Source organism: Marmota marmota, unplaced genomic scaffold (assembly GCF_001458135.2).
Source record: "Marmota marmota marmota unplaced genomic scaffold, marMar, whole genome shotgun sequence".
In the NCBI taxonomy this organism is placed as follows: Eukaryota; Metazoa; Chordata; class Mammalia; order Rodentia; family Sciuridae; genus Marmota; species Marmota marmota.
The window spans coordinates 22,741,275-22,756,341 of NW_025999977.1; the positions used below are offsets into that span (position 1 = coordinate 22,741,275).

General features: G+C 47.7%; 1 protein-coding gene across 1 annotated transcript in view; it reads left to right on the forward strand.

The window, feature by feature from the left end:
* Positions 1-15,067, forward strand: part of Kcnk12 (potassium two pore domain channel subfamily K member 12) — a 45,281-nt gene that overhangs the window by 1,707 nt on the left and 28,507 nt on the right. Inside the window, 1 exon segment of the mRNA XM_048804942.1 lies at positions 52-186. Coding sequence (XP_048660899.1) covers positions 52-186 — 135 coding nt within the window.

Genomic DNA, 15,067 nt, shown 5'->3' on the forward strand with positions numbered 1-15,067 from the left:
ACGCTGCGGAACAGAGACGGAGGAGGATTCAGGCGCCGGTAGGGGACTGAGGGCTACCGGAGCTGCGCGCCTTCCTCCGGCACTACGAGGCCGCGCTGGCCGCCGGTGTCCGAGCCGACGCGCTGCGCCCGCGCTGGGACTTCCCTGGTGCCTTCTACTTCGTGGGCACCGTGGTGTCGACCATAGGTGAGCGGCGCGCACCGCGCGCTTCTTTTTTCTGTGCTGCTTTCACTTGCTGCCCTTTCCATCGCTCTGGGGCTCTGTCCGCGACTCCTCCCTTCCCTTCCAGTGCCCCATTGCCTACTTTTGTCTCGCCCTCTCCTCTCCGCCCAACTCCCTTCTCCTGCTCCTCTCTCTTCTTTCCTGGTTTTCGGTGCAGAAGGTGGCCTGAACCGCCTATCTTCGGCATTCACCCAGCGGTGACTCTCCTGATAGCGTTGCTGAATGGGAAGAGCCTCACTCAGGCGCCAGGCAGATCCTGGTCGCCTGAGCTTTAGCGCTTGCAGGCTCCATATCCTAATCTCTGGGCGCCCCAATTTTCTCCTCTATAAGAGAATTTGTGAGAATGTGTCAAGTGCCATTAGTTCCTTCCTATTCCCACATCACCGCAGACCTCAGTGTCGTCACCCAGATATTTTATAAGCACCTTTTCTCCTTCTCTCTCAGCTTTTTCATTTCCTCTTCTTTCTCACTCTCTTCCTTTATCCCGTGTTTTCCTCTCAGCGGCTTTCACCCGGTGGTGGGTGACCACCGGCCCGGAATCACTTTCCCTGGATCTCTTTCCCATCCACTTCTGCAGTTTACACTCCCCACCCGCGCACAGTGAAAAGCCCGTTAGTCAGAGGCCAGGACTTGAGCTCCGGTGGCTCTACACTCCTTCCTTCTTTGATTTTCTCCCCACACCCCGGGCCTCTCCTCCAATTTCTTGGCGTCTTTTTCTTTTTTCCCTTGCCACTTTTTCCAACCGGAAGTGGTGCCAAGTGGGTAGCCAGGAGCAGGGACGATTCCGCTATACTTTTTATTACCCGTCTTGCCACTTTTAGTATAAACAGTTCGTGTTTTCTCAACCTTATGAAAAATGTTGTGCAGATACTTCTGCGAGCCTCCATTCCTCCCTTTTTAGCTAGATTGCAGCTCCAAACGCCTCCTGGAGAGATTCTGGAGCCACCACTGCTGCTTTCTCCACCTCTTTGCCCCTTGCCTGCTTCACTTTCCCCCACCCACTCCTTTCCCTGGGCATCATGTGAAACACAATCCCTCCTCCCCAATGATTCCTTTGTACAGAGCATAGAATAAATCCAAGCTTTTCACTTCTGCAAGACTTGGTGTGTGAGCCACCAGCTCCTATTTGAGTCCTAGGGTGGGAGAAGGCCCATGGCTGGTCACACTATCAATCCAAGGCACTGCCTCTTGGTGGTGCAGTTTTGGAGGAGGGGGCTGTACTTACTGAACCTGAGAAGAGAGGGAGTTCATGGACATACCTTCTTTGTGTGGGTTCTGGGCTGGTTTGGTATGCCATCTAAGAGCATGGGGCATGGACAAACTGATCAGTGAAAGCCAAGTGCGTGGCTGTTTGGAGGCAAGGAGAGAGGATGCATCCACATGCAGGATATGAGCAGCAAGAAATGCCTCTCTGAGTGTATATGTAAAGTCTGTGAAAGGGCTTCCTTGTCTTCAATGATTTTTTTTCATGTGTCATGCTTGATTTGATTATTTTAAATAGAAAAGGCAAATATGGCCAGAGTCCAAAGCATACACAAATTGGATAAAAATACCTTTTAAAAGCTATATCATGTTGTTATGGTGATTGAAGATAAAAAAAATGACCCCCTCAAAAAATCCCCTTTTAAGAGCTGCATCAAGTTGCTATAGCAACTAGAGTTTTTTTTAAGTGCTTTAAAAGTACTAAAGATTCTTAGTCCTGGGGATGACATCATGTATTCATAGCTCGTTGAATTGTGCTCTTCCTCTTGTAAACATTTCCTTTTGCTTTCTTCCACCTAAAAGCACAATTGTGAACACGTTGGGTGGTCACATCATCTTTTCCCTGGTGATATGCTCTAGCTTGCTAATGGAACCCTGTAGACCAGAGGAAAGCTATTGGCAGTGTGCTCTTCCCATATGGGCTGTGAGTCCATGCAAATAGGATGACCCATTCCAGTGGCCTGTGGTCTATCTCTGTCTGATGACTTCCCATCAATCTTTCATCCCTCTGAAAGAAGTGATTCTGAGCCCCGCCATGCCTTCTAAGCTTCTCTCTCAGTTCTGTGCACAAAATCAAGTCAGCATGTTAGAATTTTGTTCTATGCAGGCTTTAATCTACTGTCAGGATTGGCTATTCTTTCATCAAGTGGAAAGGAACAATGTTCTCTTTTTTGATTTGTGTTTTGAGATGTAGGCAAGCAGTGTAGGAGGGCTACACTGAAGCATGTGGCCGCATTATGAATGACCAAGCACATTGCTTCCAAAATCTGCAGGGAAACATTAAAACCAGCCTCAGGACCACTCAGGATTGAACTAGCCCTCTACAGGGAGACCAACACAGCCACACAAGTAGCAGGATCTCTGCCCACTATCCACCCACTGTGGCAATCTTGGGTAGTGGTTTCAGTTGGTTGCTTCAGTCAGTCAGATAAGTTGTGCTGAATTCCTATTTAGCATGATTATCATTTCAACCTTCTTTTTGCAAAAATGCACTTGGATGAGATTTTTTTTCCCCCAGTGCTGGGGATTGAACCCAGGCCCTTGCACACACTAGGTAAGTGCTCTACCATAAGCTACACCTAGCCTGAGATTTAATTAAAGACCTACATATGTCAGTTTCTCTTCTGCTTACATAGTTCCTTTCCCTTAAGTGTTCGAGTCTTCAGATACATTATTATTACTGATCCTTTTATGGATTCAAAGCTCAGTCCACATGGACAGTCAGGATTCTGTATCTGCCACCTCATCCAATGAAGAGGAAAATTAGTTCATACTCAATTTTATTTGATCAGTGAACGTCACAGTATGTATAGTTCATGCAGCAATGTGGAATTCAGGGGACCCAAATGATTTGGTTCAACTGTTTACATTGTCTAATCAATATAGAATATTTCTTTTTTGTGTTGTATAGACCCTGCCAAATGATTCATCAAGTCTTTTGTATAGAGAACACTTCATTCATTCCATGAATACCATGTGTTGTGTCTGTCCAGCCCAGAACCATAGTTTAGAGGGTTAAAGCTTATTTTATATGGCAAAAGTTAAAGTATATTCCAACATGTACAGTGGGATTGGTAGCAAATGTTGACATCCTCACTAAAGATAATTGGAGTAAGGGCATTTTTGGTTTAAGCCCATGTGGCATCGTGTAAATGGACTTGTCTAAGGTCACACAGTTAATGAGGGGGTTACCTAGGTCCTGAATCCAAAGTATTCATTGTATATTCCATCAATCTCATGCATATAACTGATGGGAACATTCTTTTTTGAGACTATTTAATATAAGTATTTAATGTTTGTGTCTGTGTATCTGACACTAGGGCAAGGACTGGTCTGTTGGTCAGACCAGCCACTGATTAATCCCAATAAAACTGGAAGTAGCACACAGATCTTATAGGTCAGGGAGAGAATTTTTTTTTTTTTTTTTTTTTGCAAGATCTGGCTAAGTTGCCCAGGCTGGATTTGAACTAGCAATCCTATTGCCTTAAGCTTCCAAGTAGCTGGGACTACAGATCAAGCAACAGCCTCTAGCTTTACAGGTCAGACAGTTTAGAAACCTCCATAGGGCCAGGCATGGTGGCGCAACCTGTAATCCCAGTGACCTGAGAGGCTGAGGCAGGAGGATTGCAAGATCAGGGCCAGCTTCAGCAATTTAGCAAGGCTCTAAGCAACTTAGGGAGATCCTATCTCAAAATAAAAAATAAAAAAGGATGGTGATAAAGTGCCCCTGGTTTCAATCTCTAGTACCAGAAAGAAAAGAACAAGTCAATCTGACTAGTTAGTTCAAGCAAGATTAAAAATCCATTTTGTGGTCTAAATTATTCATACTGATTGCTTACATGGAACTGAAATCCTGGGTAATTATTTCTCCCATTTGAGCTATGTGACATATTCCCAGGGGCTTGAAATGAAGTTTGTTTTAATGTGAATGAATCCATTCATTCATTCCTCCAATTAACAAGCATCCAAGACAAGCATAACTCTTTGCAGATGAGTGTGTGGCCTTTGGCATGTCATTATCTGCATCTTCGGTGAGTGCATGAACTAAAGATGAAGCCGGTGGCTTGTGTTCCTCTGGTTCTAAGCTATGTTCTTAAAGAGATCACTCCACCTCAGAGATATTCAAAACCATCCAAAGAGTATTAATCCATCATTTCACATCCTAAAGGATGTTTTATTGGTTTACTTTGAAAAGATTAAAAAGAAGCTCTCCACTGGGGTTTTAATTATGCATCTGCTGTCAGATTTACACATAGGGAAGAACATATTTTAAAGTCTTTCTCAAATGGCAGCTTGATAGAAACAGAAATATTTTTGCTTCCTTTTATTAGGTTTTCTGGCAATGCTTTTCAGCTGTAAAGCTAAAACCACTCCGGTATAGACGGGATGGTGTAGGTATGAGAGTTGTCACTTTTGGCACTGCATAATTTAGCTTGCTACTTTCAGAATTAGGCGCACTTAATTATTCAACCATGAGCTTAGTAACAAGTCCTAACTTTTTTCCTCTTTTTTAACATGGGTTTTTCTGGGGGAAAAAAAATGTTTTTCCTTCAGAGGAAACTAAAATGTTATAAGACTGAAATGTCACTCTCACATTTACATTTGGGATTCTTATAACATATATGTAATCCAGCTGGAGATGGCTCTGATACCTGGAATGAAATACCTTGCCCAGAAGGAGGGAGCACCTTTCCTGACTTATTTCTAGTATTAATGGGTTGTTTGTTTGTTTGCTTTGTTTATCAAAAGATCATGTGACGGACTCAAAGACCATGTAGGAAAAAACATTGCATTTGAAGCTGGAGATGGAGTGCATTTCCATCCACTGCCCCATCCTCAGCACCCAGAACATGGTAAACACTCAGTGATTTTCTATTTATATATTTATTTTTTACTTATAGGTGGACACAATGTCTTTGTTTCATTTTTATATGGTGCTGAGGATGGAATCCAGTGCCTCACACATGCTAGGCGAGCGCTCTACCTCTGAACCACAACCCCAGCCCACTCAGTGATTATTTAAATGAATCAGAGAACAAGTCACTTAGACTACTGTCCTAACACAACTCTTTTTACTTCTTCAGGTTCCCTGGTAGTTTCTTGTCACGCCTTTATTTAGGGAAAAGAAAGGGAGCTAAGCTGAGCTGCTTCCCTTTCTATAACATTTTATCAATGTTGGTTCCATGTTTCCATGTGGCCTTCATATGCTGATTTTGGTGGGTGCATACTACTCCATCTAGTTGATGTTCTATAATTCACTGCCCCTACTGCTGGGTAGCTGGGTGGTTCCCAGTGTAGGGCTATCTTGAGAAATGCCACAGTGATCATCTTTATGCATTTGCCTTTCTTTCTGTAGTTCCTCCTTGGGATGAGTTTCCAGCAGTGAAATTGCTGAGTCAGTGGGCACTGCTGTCTTCACAGTGTTTATGTTCAGCCCTTTTGGAGCAAGGGACTGTCTGGTCTCTCCTAAGCTGAGCCTTTGCCTCTACAAAGCCTATCAGAGACTGGACAGCTACCCGGTTAATTGCTGCATGGAAGCAGACCACAAATCCACTAGGTTTTCTCCAGGATCACACTCCATTCCAGGGGAAGAGCTGCCTCCTGAACAAGCCTATGGTGTTGGCTTTAATGAGAGCTATTTCCATTAGGAAGGCTTAGGGGAGAGGAGAAGGGAAAGGAGGAGGAATAGACTCGAGCAGCTGCCAGGCCATCCAAGACTAAGACACGGAAGGGTACCCGGCTCCTCCTCTCCTGTCCCCTTGTTCCCAGGAATGGTCTGCCACTACCCCTGGGCAAAGCCAGCTGAGGGGGAGCATCCTTCCACTCAGTCCTGACTATGCCCAAGGACCCCAGCATTGAATGACCTTGAATTGGGCCCAATGGAGCAAAAGTACACCCCTAAAGTATTTCAACTGGAAACACCATAAAAATGCCCCCCAGAACTTCCCCCAAGCATTTAGACCATTTTGCCAACAAAAGCCAGAGAGCAGCCCATCATAGAAAACACAGTGGCAGAGCTGCTGAGTAGGGGTGAGGGCTGGAGCCCTGACAACAGGGCAGCCCCTCAGATGCCAACCACTCCCAAAAGTCTTTTCTAAAGCTCCTCCAAGACCAGCCCAGTGAGGGCTGATTTTCCCCCATTCTTCATTTTACCCAAGGTTTGGAGAGGGGGAGAGGTTGCCCAATGTTACCCAGCAAGCAGGAAGGGTATTATGAGAGCCTGTGCTCCCACCCTGCCCCAGAAGTGTTTTGTCAATGTAGGTGGGGATAGATGAATCCCTACCCCACCTCCTCAGGCCTCACACACACACAGATGACTTCCTCACACCTTCTCACACAGGGAGACAAGTACAGAATCCAGCTGAGGTTGTCCTGAGGGGCAGGCATTTGGCTGCACGTAAAGGAAGGAAAGAGCTTGCCGAGAGTGGGGTGGGGGTGCCCAGGGGAAGCATAGCCAAGTGACCTGGAGGTGGACTTACGTCAAAGCTTCTCTATCTGAAGGTTGTGGTGACAGCCTTTGGGTCTGTGTTTGGAGGTAAAGTTCAGTGCCCCATTCCTGCCAACTGAAGTGGGACTTCCCTCCCCTTACTTGACTGTCTCAGACTCAGAGGAACTGGGAGAGAGCCACAGGCCATTGGCCTGCTCTGGGGTTGTCCAACCCCTGGTTTTCCCTAAACTTCCCACTACCCTTTCTTACCACTGTCCAGCTCACTGCCCTACCCAGGCTCTGGAGCTGGGGTATGGGCCAGCCCCCAGCAAACAGAATGTGTGTGTGGAGCCCACGGAGGCTGTGCTGGGAAGGGTCCCTGCTTCTGATAGTGAGGATACAGAATCCGACTTTCTATATAGGGAGGAGTGCTGGGGTTTGAAGCTATGGAGCACCATACTTTCCATGGGATTGAGAAACACTAAATCACAGTCCCAGGGAGGTGGTGGTGGAGGGGAAAGGGGGAATTGGAACCCATAGCCCTCACCCCCAGGCCAGCTGTTGTCTGCCACTCCTGCCGTGAACTCTGGCCCCAAGAAGTCCTGCCTTAACCTCTGCTACTCCCTAGCAACTGCTAGGTCTAGTGCTTTCCTCAGGACAACTCGGCCCCCTCTAGTGGCCAGCTGTGGTGGAGGATGATCTAGACTCTTCCTGAGAGTGTCGCCTCCCTGGGCCTGGGCAATCTCTAGCTCCTGGCTCATTAGCAGGTCCCTGGTGACAGGTGTGCCTGGACCCTTTGAAGGATTTGCTCCATCTGTTTCCTCTGGGTCCCAGAGGATTCATCACGAGGTGACTTCCACAGAGTGTCCAGAATCTTGCAATTTCAGATTTTACAATATCCAGATCCAGCGTCTTTATACTCCCAGTAACAGAAGTTACAGGCTTGAAAGGGAAGGGTAGCATTATCAGTGCTTCTCAAACCAAATAGCATGCAGGTGAATCACCTGGGATCCTGGCACCTCCCTGCAGGTTCTGTAGGTCAAGGACGGGAACTGCAATTCCACATTCCTCGTGAGCTCCAGCAATGTCCAGGCTGTTGGGCCCCAGACCACACTTTAGAGCCATGGTGTAGGGAACCAATGGTGGATTGGGACCTGGGAACCTAGACCCGGCTTTGCCACTCACTAGTGATGTGGCTTTGGGCAGGATACATCACCACCCACTGGGTCTGTTTCTAACTCCCCTAAAGTGGGAAATGCCTGGGGTCACTTGGGTCCCTTCCGTCCCTGCTTCTGTCATGTCTTGGGGAACCCCAGTTTGGGCTAGTGTGGACTGGACTGTGAGGCACCAGCTCTGCCACCTACCTGTTGGGGTTCCAGGCCTGATTCTGCCCCTTACAAGCTCTGTGCTCCTGCGAGGAATGAACTCCTCGCCTCACTTTCCTCCTTTATGAAGTGAAGATAATGATGCTTCTTGTCCCACTGGGTTAAAGACTGAGGAACTAGTCCACGTGGGCCTTCGTGGTACACCTGCAGGAGCATCAGGTCCCAGAGCTGGACACACCCTGTGAGTGCTGCCTCTCGGTACTGGGGGAGACCAGAGCACTCCTCATCCCCTGCAGCCCACCACCCTGCACAGAGCCCTCCGGGTCTCCACTCCTGCAGTGTGGCATCCACTGCACTCTGGCCACTGTTTCTCCTACTGTTGCCGTCCTATGCTGTTACATAACTGGCCTAGAAGAGTGATTTGATTTTATTTTGTTTATTTATTTATTTAACTGCGGTTCTGAAAATTGAACCAAGGGTTAGTTTGCCAGTAGCTACATTTCCAATCCATTTTTATTTTTTATTTTGAGACAGGGTCTTGCTAAGTTGCCCAGATTGACCTTGAACTTGAGATCCTCCTGTCTCAGCCTTTTGAGTTGTCATGTATCATCATGCAGGCAGAAGGGTGCTTTTTAAAAATGCATTTTCTTTGAGTCCTCAGCTACAGTGTCTTAATCATTCCTCACATGGTGGTGCTTTTTAATAACTTTGAAGATCTGGCAAATGACTGCAAGATCGATCAAGTGGTAGGTTAAAACAGTGCTCCTCTGCTGCCTCCTCCTACCACAAACCCACCCCAGCCCCAGAGCAGAGCCCTGCCTGGCCATGCCCTGCCCACCCTCCTTGTTTCCCAGGGGTATCTGAGCCTCTTGGGGAATCAGGGTGCTGCACTCTTCACCCCAGACTACCATAGCTCCCTTGGTGGGTGGAGAAAGCACCAGGGCTTCATTTCCAATCAGGAGCCTCCTGGAGCAGGAAGAGTCTGCAGGACCTGCTGGCCTCTCCCTTTTCCAGACTATTGCACTAGCAGCCAAGCTTGCATTCCGGGAGTGAAGGGTGCAACACTCTCATTGACACATAAATCTCATTAATGTCATGTGTCATTATGGCCAGTCTACTGTTTTTATCTATGTTTTCCAAGAAACCTCCCCCAAACCCTAAGACTGTAAAGAAGATGATATCCCCCTTCACAGATGAAGAGACAGGCTCAGAGAAGCTAAGTGACTTTCTTGGCATCATGCAGCAAATCAGTCAATGGCAGAATAGAGGATTGGGGCTCCTGACTGCCCAGGATTTTCTCTGATGGCCCTGAATTGTGCACTACATAGTAGAAAGAACCTCAGCCTAGTATGGGCTGTGCTGGTGGATGAGGGGGAGGAGGTGGTTTCAGCAAGGGCTGAAGTACAGTTTGGGGACTGTGGGATCTGGCTGTGCTGTGCTCCTTTGCAGCCTCCGTAGCTACACTGAAGTGAGAGCTGCCTGCCTCCCATCCTTCACAGAACCAGTGCTTCTCTGAGAGGAGGGTGCTGAGCAGACAGCATGGTGCTGTATGCACAGTTCACCAGCATTCTGGAAGCTTGTGTTGACGGGAATTTTTGGAAGCCCATTGCACTCAGTTCCTGCCCAGGGGGACTCCAGGACCTGAGGTTCTGCATCTTTGCACTTGGGACAGCAGCAAGGGGCATGAAGACAACAATAACCAGAGAAGTTCCTCCACCACTGAGGAAGTCTGAGGACATGACCAACTCAGGACCCAGCTTCCTACAGGCTGCTTGGTTTGAGGGAAGCTTTGCCCAAGGTTCTAGCCTGTCAGACATTGGGGAATACATGGAACCAAGCATCTGCCAGTGTTCCCCCTCTAGCCATTCTTAACTCCTGGCCACCCCACCTCATTGTACCTCAATCTCCCCATTCTTCAAAAAAAAAAAAGTTTTATTCTTTAGTTGTAAAGCACTTAGTGGACACAATACCTTTATTTAGTTTTTATGTGGTGCTGAGGATCGAACCCAGTGCCTCATACATACTAGGCGAGCACTTTTCCCCTGAGGCACAACCCCAGCCCCTCAATCCCCCCATTCTTACCCATGGCCCTTGCACTTGCTCTCCAGGCCCCTTGAGCTCCTGGGCTGCTGCTCATGCTGTTCTCTCCACTTGCATTGCCCTTTTCTTTCTCCCCGTTTTCCACCTGCTCAACTTGATCTTCAAGGCCCAGATCAAATGGAGCCCCTAGCGAGGGTCCCGCTATGAAGTCCTTCTTACTGCCCCAGACATGTGCTGCAGCACACAGCCCCTTTGGAGACAGGAGCCAGGGTGCTGCTAGGGTCCTCCAGCTCTAACAAAAACTTCTGTGCGGTGAAATAAAGTGTGTTGGAAGCTGGCAGGGGACCTGACACATAGTGGGTGTGCAAGAAAAGAAGTTTCTTCTCTTCCTCCAGGTCAGAAGCTCTGTCTTAGTAGTGCTGATCGCTGCTACACTTAAAATATGATCGCAGCCACAGCCATGCATCAAATGACCACCATGATGTAGGCACTGTCTAGAAATGGAGGTGGTCAAAACACAGAGGTAGTTTCTGTCAATCATGGAGCATCATGCTTGGCACAAAGTAGGTGATTAATCAACCTATGTTGGATGGATGGAACGAAGGAATGCCTGAAAACCTTGGACTGCTGGAGAAACAGCTAAGCTGGGCCCAGGCAGGTCTCCAGGAACCTCCTAGAGCCCCCTGCCCCCACTCCCTGTCGCTGTGACCAAAGGGCCTGGCTGTGTCTGGCTCTTGTGCTGGGCTACTAGTTTAATGATCTCTCGGTGACTGGCAGAGGTGTAGCAGGGCAGCCAGCTCATTTATTCTGGGGCTTCCCTGCCTAGCATGCTCTCTGAGTCAGCAGGGTGCTTGGCCAGTCCAGAATTCCTGGAGCAAAAACTGAAGCGGACGATCCCATACCTCAGCTTTTGACACCCCCAGGGTGCGGTCGGGAAAGTTCAGTTCTGAACAAGGAGGACTGGCTTCTGGTCCCATTTCTCCCACTGACTTAGATTCCCTATCTGGCTCTGGTATCTGCAGCATCCTTTGGCCATAAGTCCCAACCCCAGTGAATTCTACTTCAGAGCTCCCACAGTCCCACCTCCCTTCACCTGCCCAGGACACAAGCCTCGGAAACTAGACATAGGTTCATAAATTTGATGGAAGTTTTATCAGTAAGAAGTGCAATTCTACAAACCAAGAAAAGCCACCCCCACCCACACAGCCCAGCACCTCCACCATGCCTCCAGAAATACTTGGGGAAGCTTTTATTGGAATTGGGTGTCCCAGCTTTCTGGAAAGTTACAGTTGAGACCAACGCAAAACTCCAAATTGCTCTCCGCATGACTTCTCCCAACCTGTTCCAAATGGCCACGGTCTCTTTCCCTGCTGCCAAGTGTTCTGAATTCTGAGCACCTTGTGTGAGTCTGTTTAGCTGCTATCACCAGGACCTGCCAGAAATGCTGCGGGGACAGCCCAGGCCTGAAAGGGAAAGGAAAACACGAGACTCTGCTCATGCTGGTGGCTTGGCCCTTCCTGGGGGAAAGGGTGCAGTTGGAGACCAGGCAGTGTGGGATTGTTGGGTTCTCCCCTAAAATGGAAGGCCAGGAGTGGAAGCTGAGATAGTATGTGAGCCAATCAAGTCAGAGGTCTGGCCGCCCTGGCGACAGGCAGGAAAGAGGGCACTATGCACTTCAGCACAAACCTTGGGACTGCAGAGCCTGGACCCCGTCAGTGCCCACCCCACCTCCACCCACTTCCTGTTGTATGGCACATACTTGCCTGTGTGGCTGTCTGTTTAGCATCTGCCTCTCTTGCCCAAATCTGGGTTCCTGAACAACGAGGACCCTGTCTCTCTGCTGCCTGTTTTTCAGCACCTAGGACCAGGCATGGTGCACAGGAGCTCCAGAGATAGTTTTTGGAAAGAATGTAAATTTGGGTAAATGGCCAAGATTCTTAACTCTACCTAGGCACCTGTTTAAGTAAAAGTAAAAATATGAAAACCTCCACTTAACAAACCAGATGATGATTCACTTTGTAAAAGAAACATCAGTTTTCGAGGGATTCACTCCAGGGCTTCTGTGTGTAGCCAGGTAACTCAAAGCCCTCTCCCACTCTTGACTATTCCCCCCTCAATCTTCATCTCAATAAATGTCGCCAACACAAAGACTTGTCTCGATTCCTCTTTCTTCTAACCTTCTATATCGAATCCGTCATCAAATCTCGTCAGCTCAATTGGCAGAACACATTCTGATTCCCTCTGCTTCTCTCCCTGCCCATCACTACCAGTCTACTATGGCCACCACCGTCATCGTCAACTGGGGCAACTCTTATGTCTTCACACGGTTCCTCTTACCTTCTTGACAACCTGTTTCCACAAAGTAGCCAAGATCTTGCATGAAATCTGGCTCTTCGCCATGACCTGCAAGGCCCTGGTATTACTTTCCTCTTTGCTCAATTCATAACAGCCACAGTGGGCTTCTTATTAGACCTCAGGGCATTTGTACTTGCTGTCCTGCTCCTTGGAGCACCCCTGCATGAGTCATAGCATGGCTGACTTCTTCCTAATTGCATTTAAGCTTCAATGTCTAAAGCTAAAAATGTTACTCCATGAGGTGTTTGTAGAATAAATGAATGAACTTCCAAAGCTTTAGTTTTAACATCTATAAAATGGGAATAATAATAGCAACTGTCTCACTTGGTTATTGGGAAAATTATAGGAGACAATGAATGTAGATAGTGGAATACCGGCTGTTGTATTTAACGAGCACTCTAATGTGGACTCGAGTTTTTATTAATAGACAGTTTGGCTGAGATCCCACAGTGAGTTGCAAAGCTATACCATGACCAAGGTGCTTGATGCAAATCTTTTCTTTCCTACTCCCGATGCCATCTGCCAGGCCTGGTGAAACTGTGTGAAGTCAGGACCATGACACGAGACTGTCTTACTAGATTGAGGTCATATCGGAGGGTCTTGAAGGGCAGGCAGAAATGTTTCAATTTGAAATGGGAGCAATCGGGAGCCATTGTAAGTTCTTGAGCAGGGGTATAATGTGATGAAGAGTGTTTTAGGAAAGGGTACTGGCTGTGTAGTCACTACGTAGTTATGCCATTATGTCAGGCAAGTTGGTTAGCCTAAATTGTCCTTTGTCTTGGCCATTTACCTCCAACATTTAAATCAGCCCGCTGCCAGCTGTCCCCTCATTTTGTCAAGAGCTTACACATCTCTGTTGGTAGTAAGTCCTTGAGGAACATGGACTTTGTTTGTCTATTTAGCTTTAAATTGCAATCTGATTCCCAGCTCATTCAAGAGGATGGCCAACCTGTATTGCTTCCTGAGCTCTAAGTGGCTCCTGAACTCCTGGTGGTTATTTATTTTGTAGGTTCTGGGTACACACTTTGAACAGCTAGTAGAATCTGGACCCAAGAGCTCATTAGATTTGAGAGCTCTAAAAGGTCTTTTTCACAGTGACATTGTGGGGAGGACATCACAGAGTCATGGGGAGACCCCTGATGGAATAGACTGAGGGTGGATAAATGGTGTTTATTTGGTTTATATGGCAAATCAAGATACTGAATCTTTGAGTGCAGAATGAATTGGGTGGAGGACACTGGGGATAGGAGCTGGGGGGGGGTGGTCATGTGGCCTTTAGAGATGAGCAGAAGAGAAGGAGTTAATGACGTTTTCAGGGGGCCAGTGTATGATTTATTGATTAGCACTCTCTAGTGACTCTATGTGACCTTGGCTAATTCTAGGTCCTCTTACTCTTTTATTCCTCCATTTTTGACATCAAGGTCACAAGTGAAGGGCCAGGGAAAGGGGCTGGCAGTGAGCCTGGGGTCTCAGCAATGCATCTGGAGATGAAGGCGCGAGAGACAGGACGCTGCAACTCCAGGGGAGGTGGGGAGTAGAGTCAGGCTGGGCTGGAGGCAGAAGCCCCTCTTCCAAGGCAGGGCTTGGCAAGGCCGCCTCCTTGCTCAGAAACGCCCGAGGGCAGCCTTCTGTGTCCTGCGAGTGGGGATGACATTGGGGGCTGAATATTATGTAGCAAGATCATCAAGCAATGGCCTTAATTCATGGCATCTTTGTCCCTACACTCTCCTTCACCTTCCTCTAAATCCCTACTTTATTTCTTTTTAATGTTTTTTTCCATAAAACTTCTTCTTTTATAGCTGTTTATGACTGGAGGGCACCCACGCTGCAGACTCCAAGCTGATACTCTGATTAATTCTAGCCCAGCTCCTGACCCTGCTCCCATCCGAGAAGTGAAGAGGGAGGAAGCGGGTGATAGAGACCCTAAAGGGAGAGGCCCCGCTGCTCTGTTACAGGATGGAAAGAGCCAGCATCTGCAAGACCCTAGCCCTGCTCCTTGGGATGTTTCTAGGCTGCCCCTTGAGGCCACTGTCATGAGAGACACATCGTTCAGGGCTCTTCTCAACCCTTTAGACCTACGCATAGGGCAGTCTGTGGCTGGAGCTGAGCCTGAATCCAATACCTTGCCTTCCCCAGATCCAGCACCAAAATGGTTTTGGGAACCAAGGAGTCTAAAAACTAAAGCGCTCCAGAAAATTTTAAGGTATGGCCATGCAGAGAGGAGACAGAGACAGTTACTGATCTCCCATCTACATTTTCTAGAACATTTACCAGGCCCTGTGTTTCAATTTGACATCCAGAAAACACAATCCCTTGTTCAGCAGTGTACTTAATGAACACTTACTGGGTGCCCACTGGGTGCCAGAAACTGCTAAAAATCCTCAGGGAGGCTGGCTGTGGTGGAGCACACCTATAATCCCAGTAACTCTGGAGGCTGAGGGAGGATGATCACAAGTTCAAAGCCAGCCTTGGCTATTTAGCAAGACCCTAAGCAACTTAGTGAGACCCTGACTCAAAATAAAAAGTAAAAAGGGCTAGGGATGTGCCTCAGTACTTAAGCACCCCTGGGCTCAATCCCTGGTACCAAAAAAAAAAAAAATCCTAAAGGATTTAGCAATGAACACATAAACAAGTCCCTCACAGTATAGAGCAGTGAAATGAGGGTGCTACTTTTGGTAAGGTGGTCTGAAAGGGTGTCTCTGATATGACCTTTGTG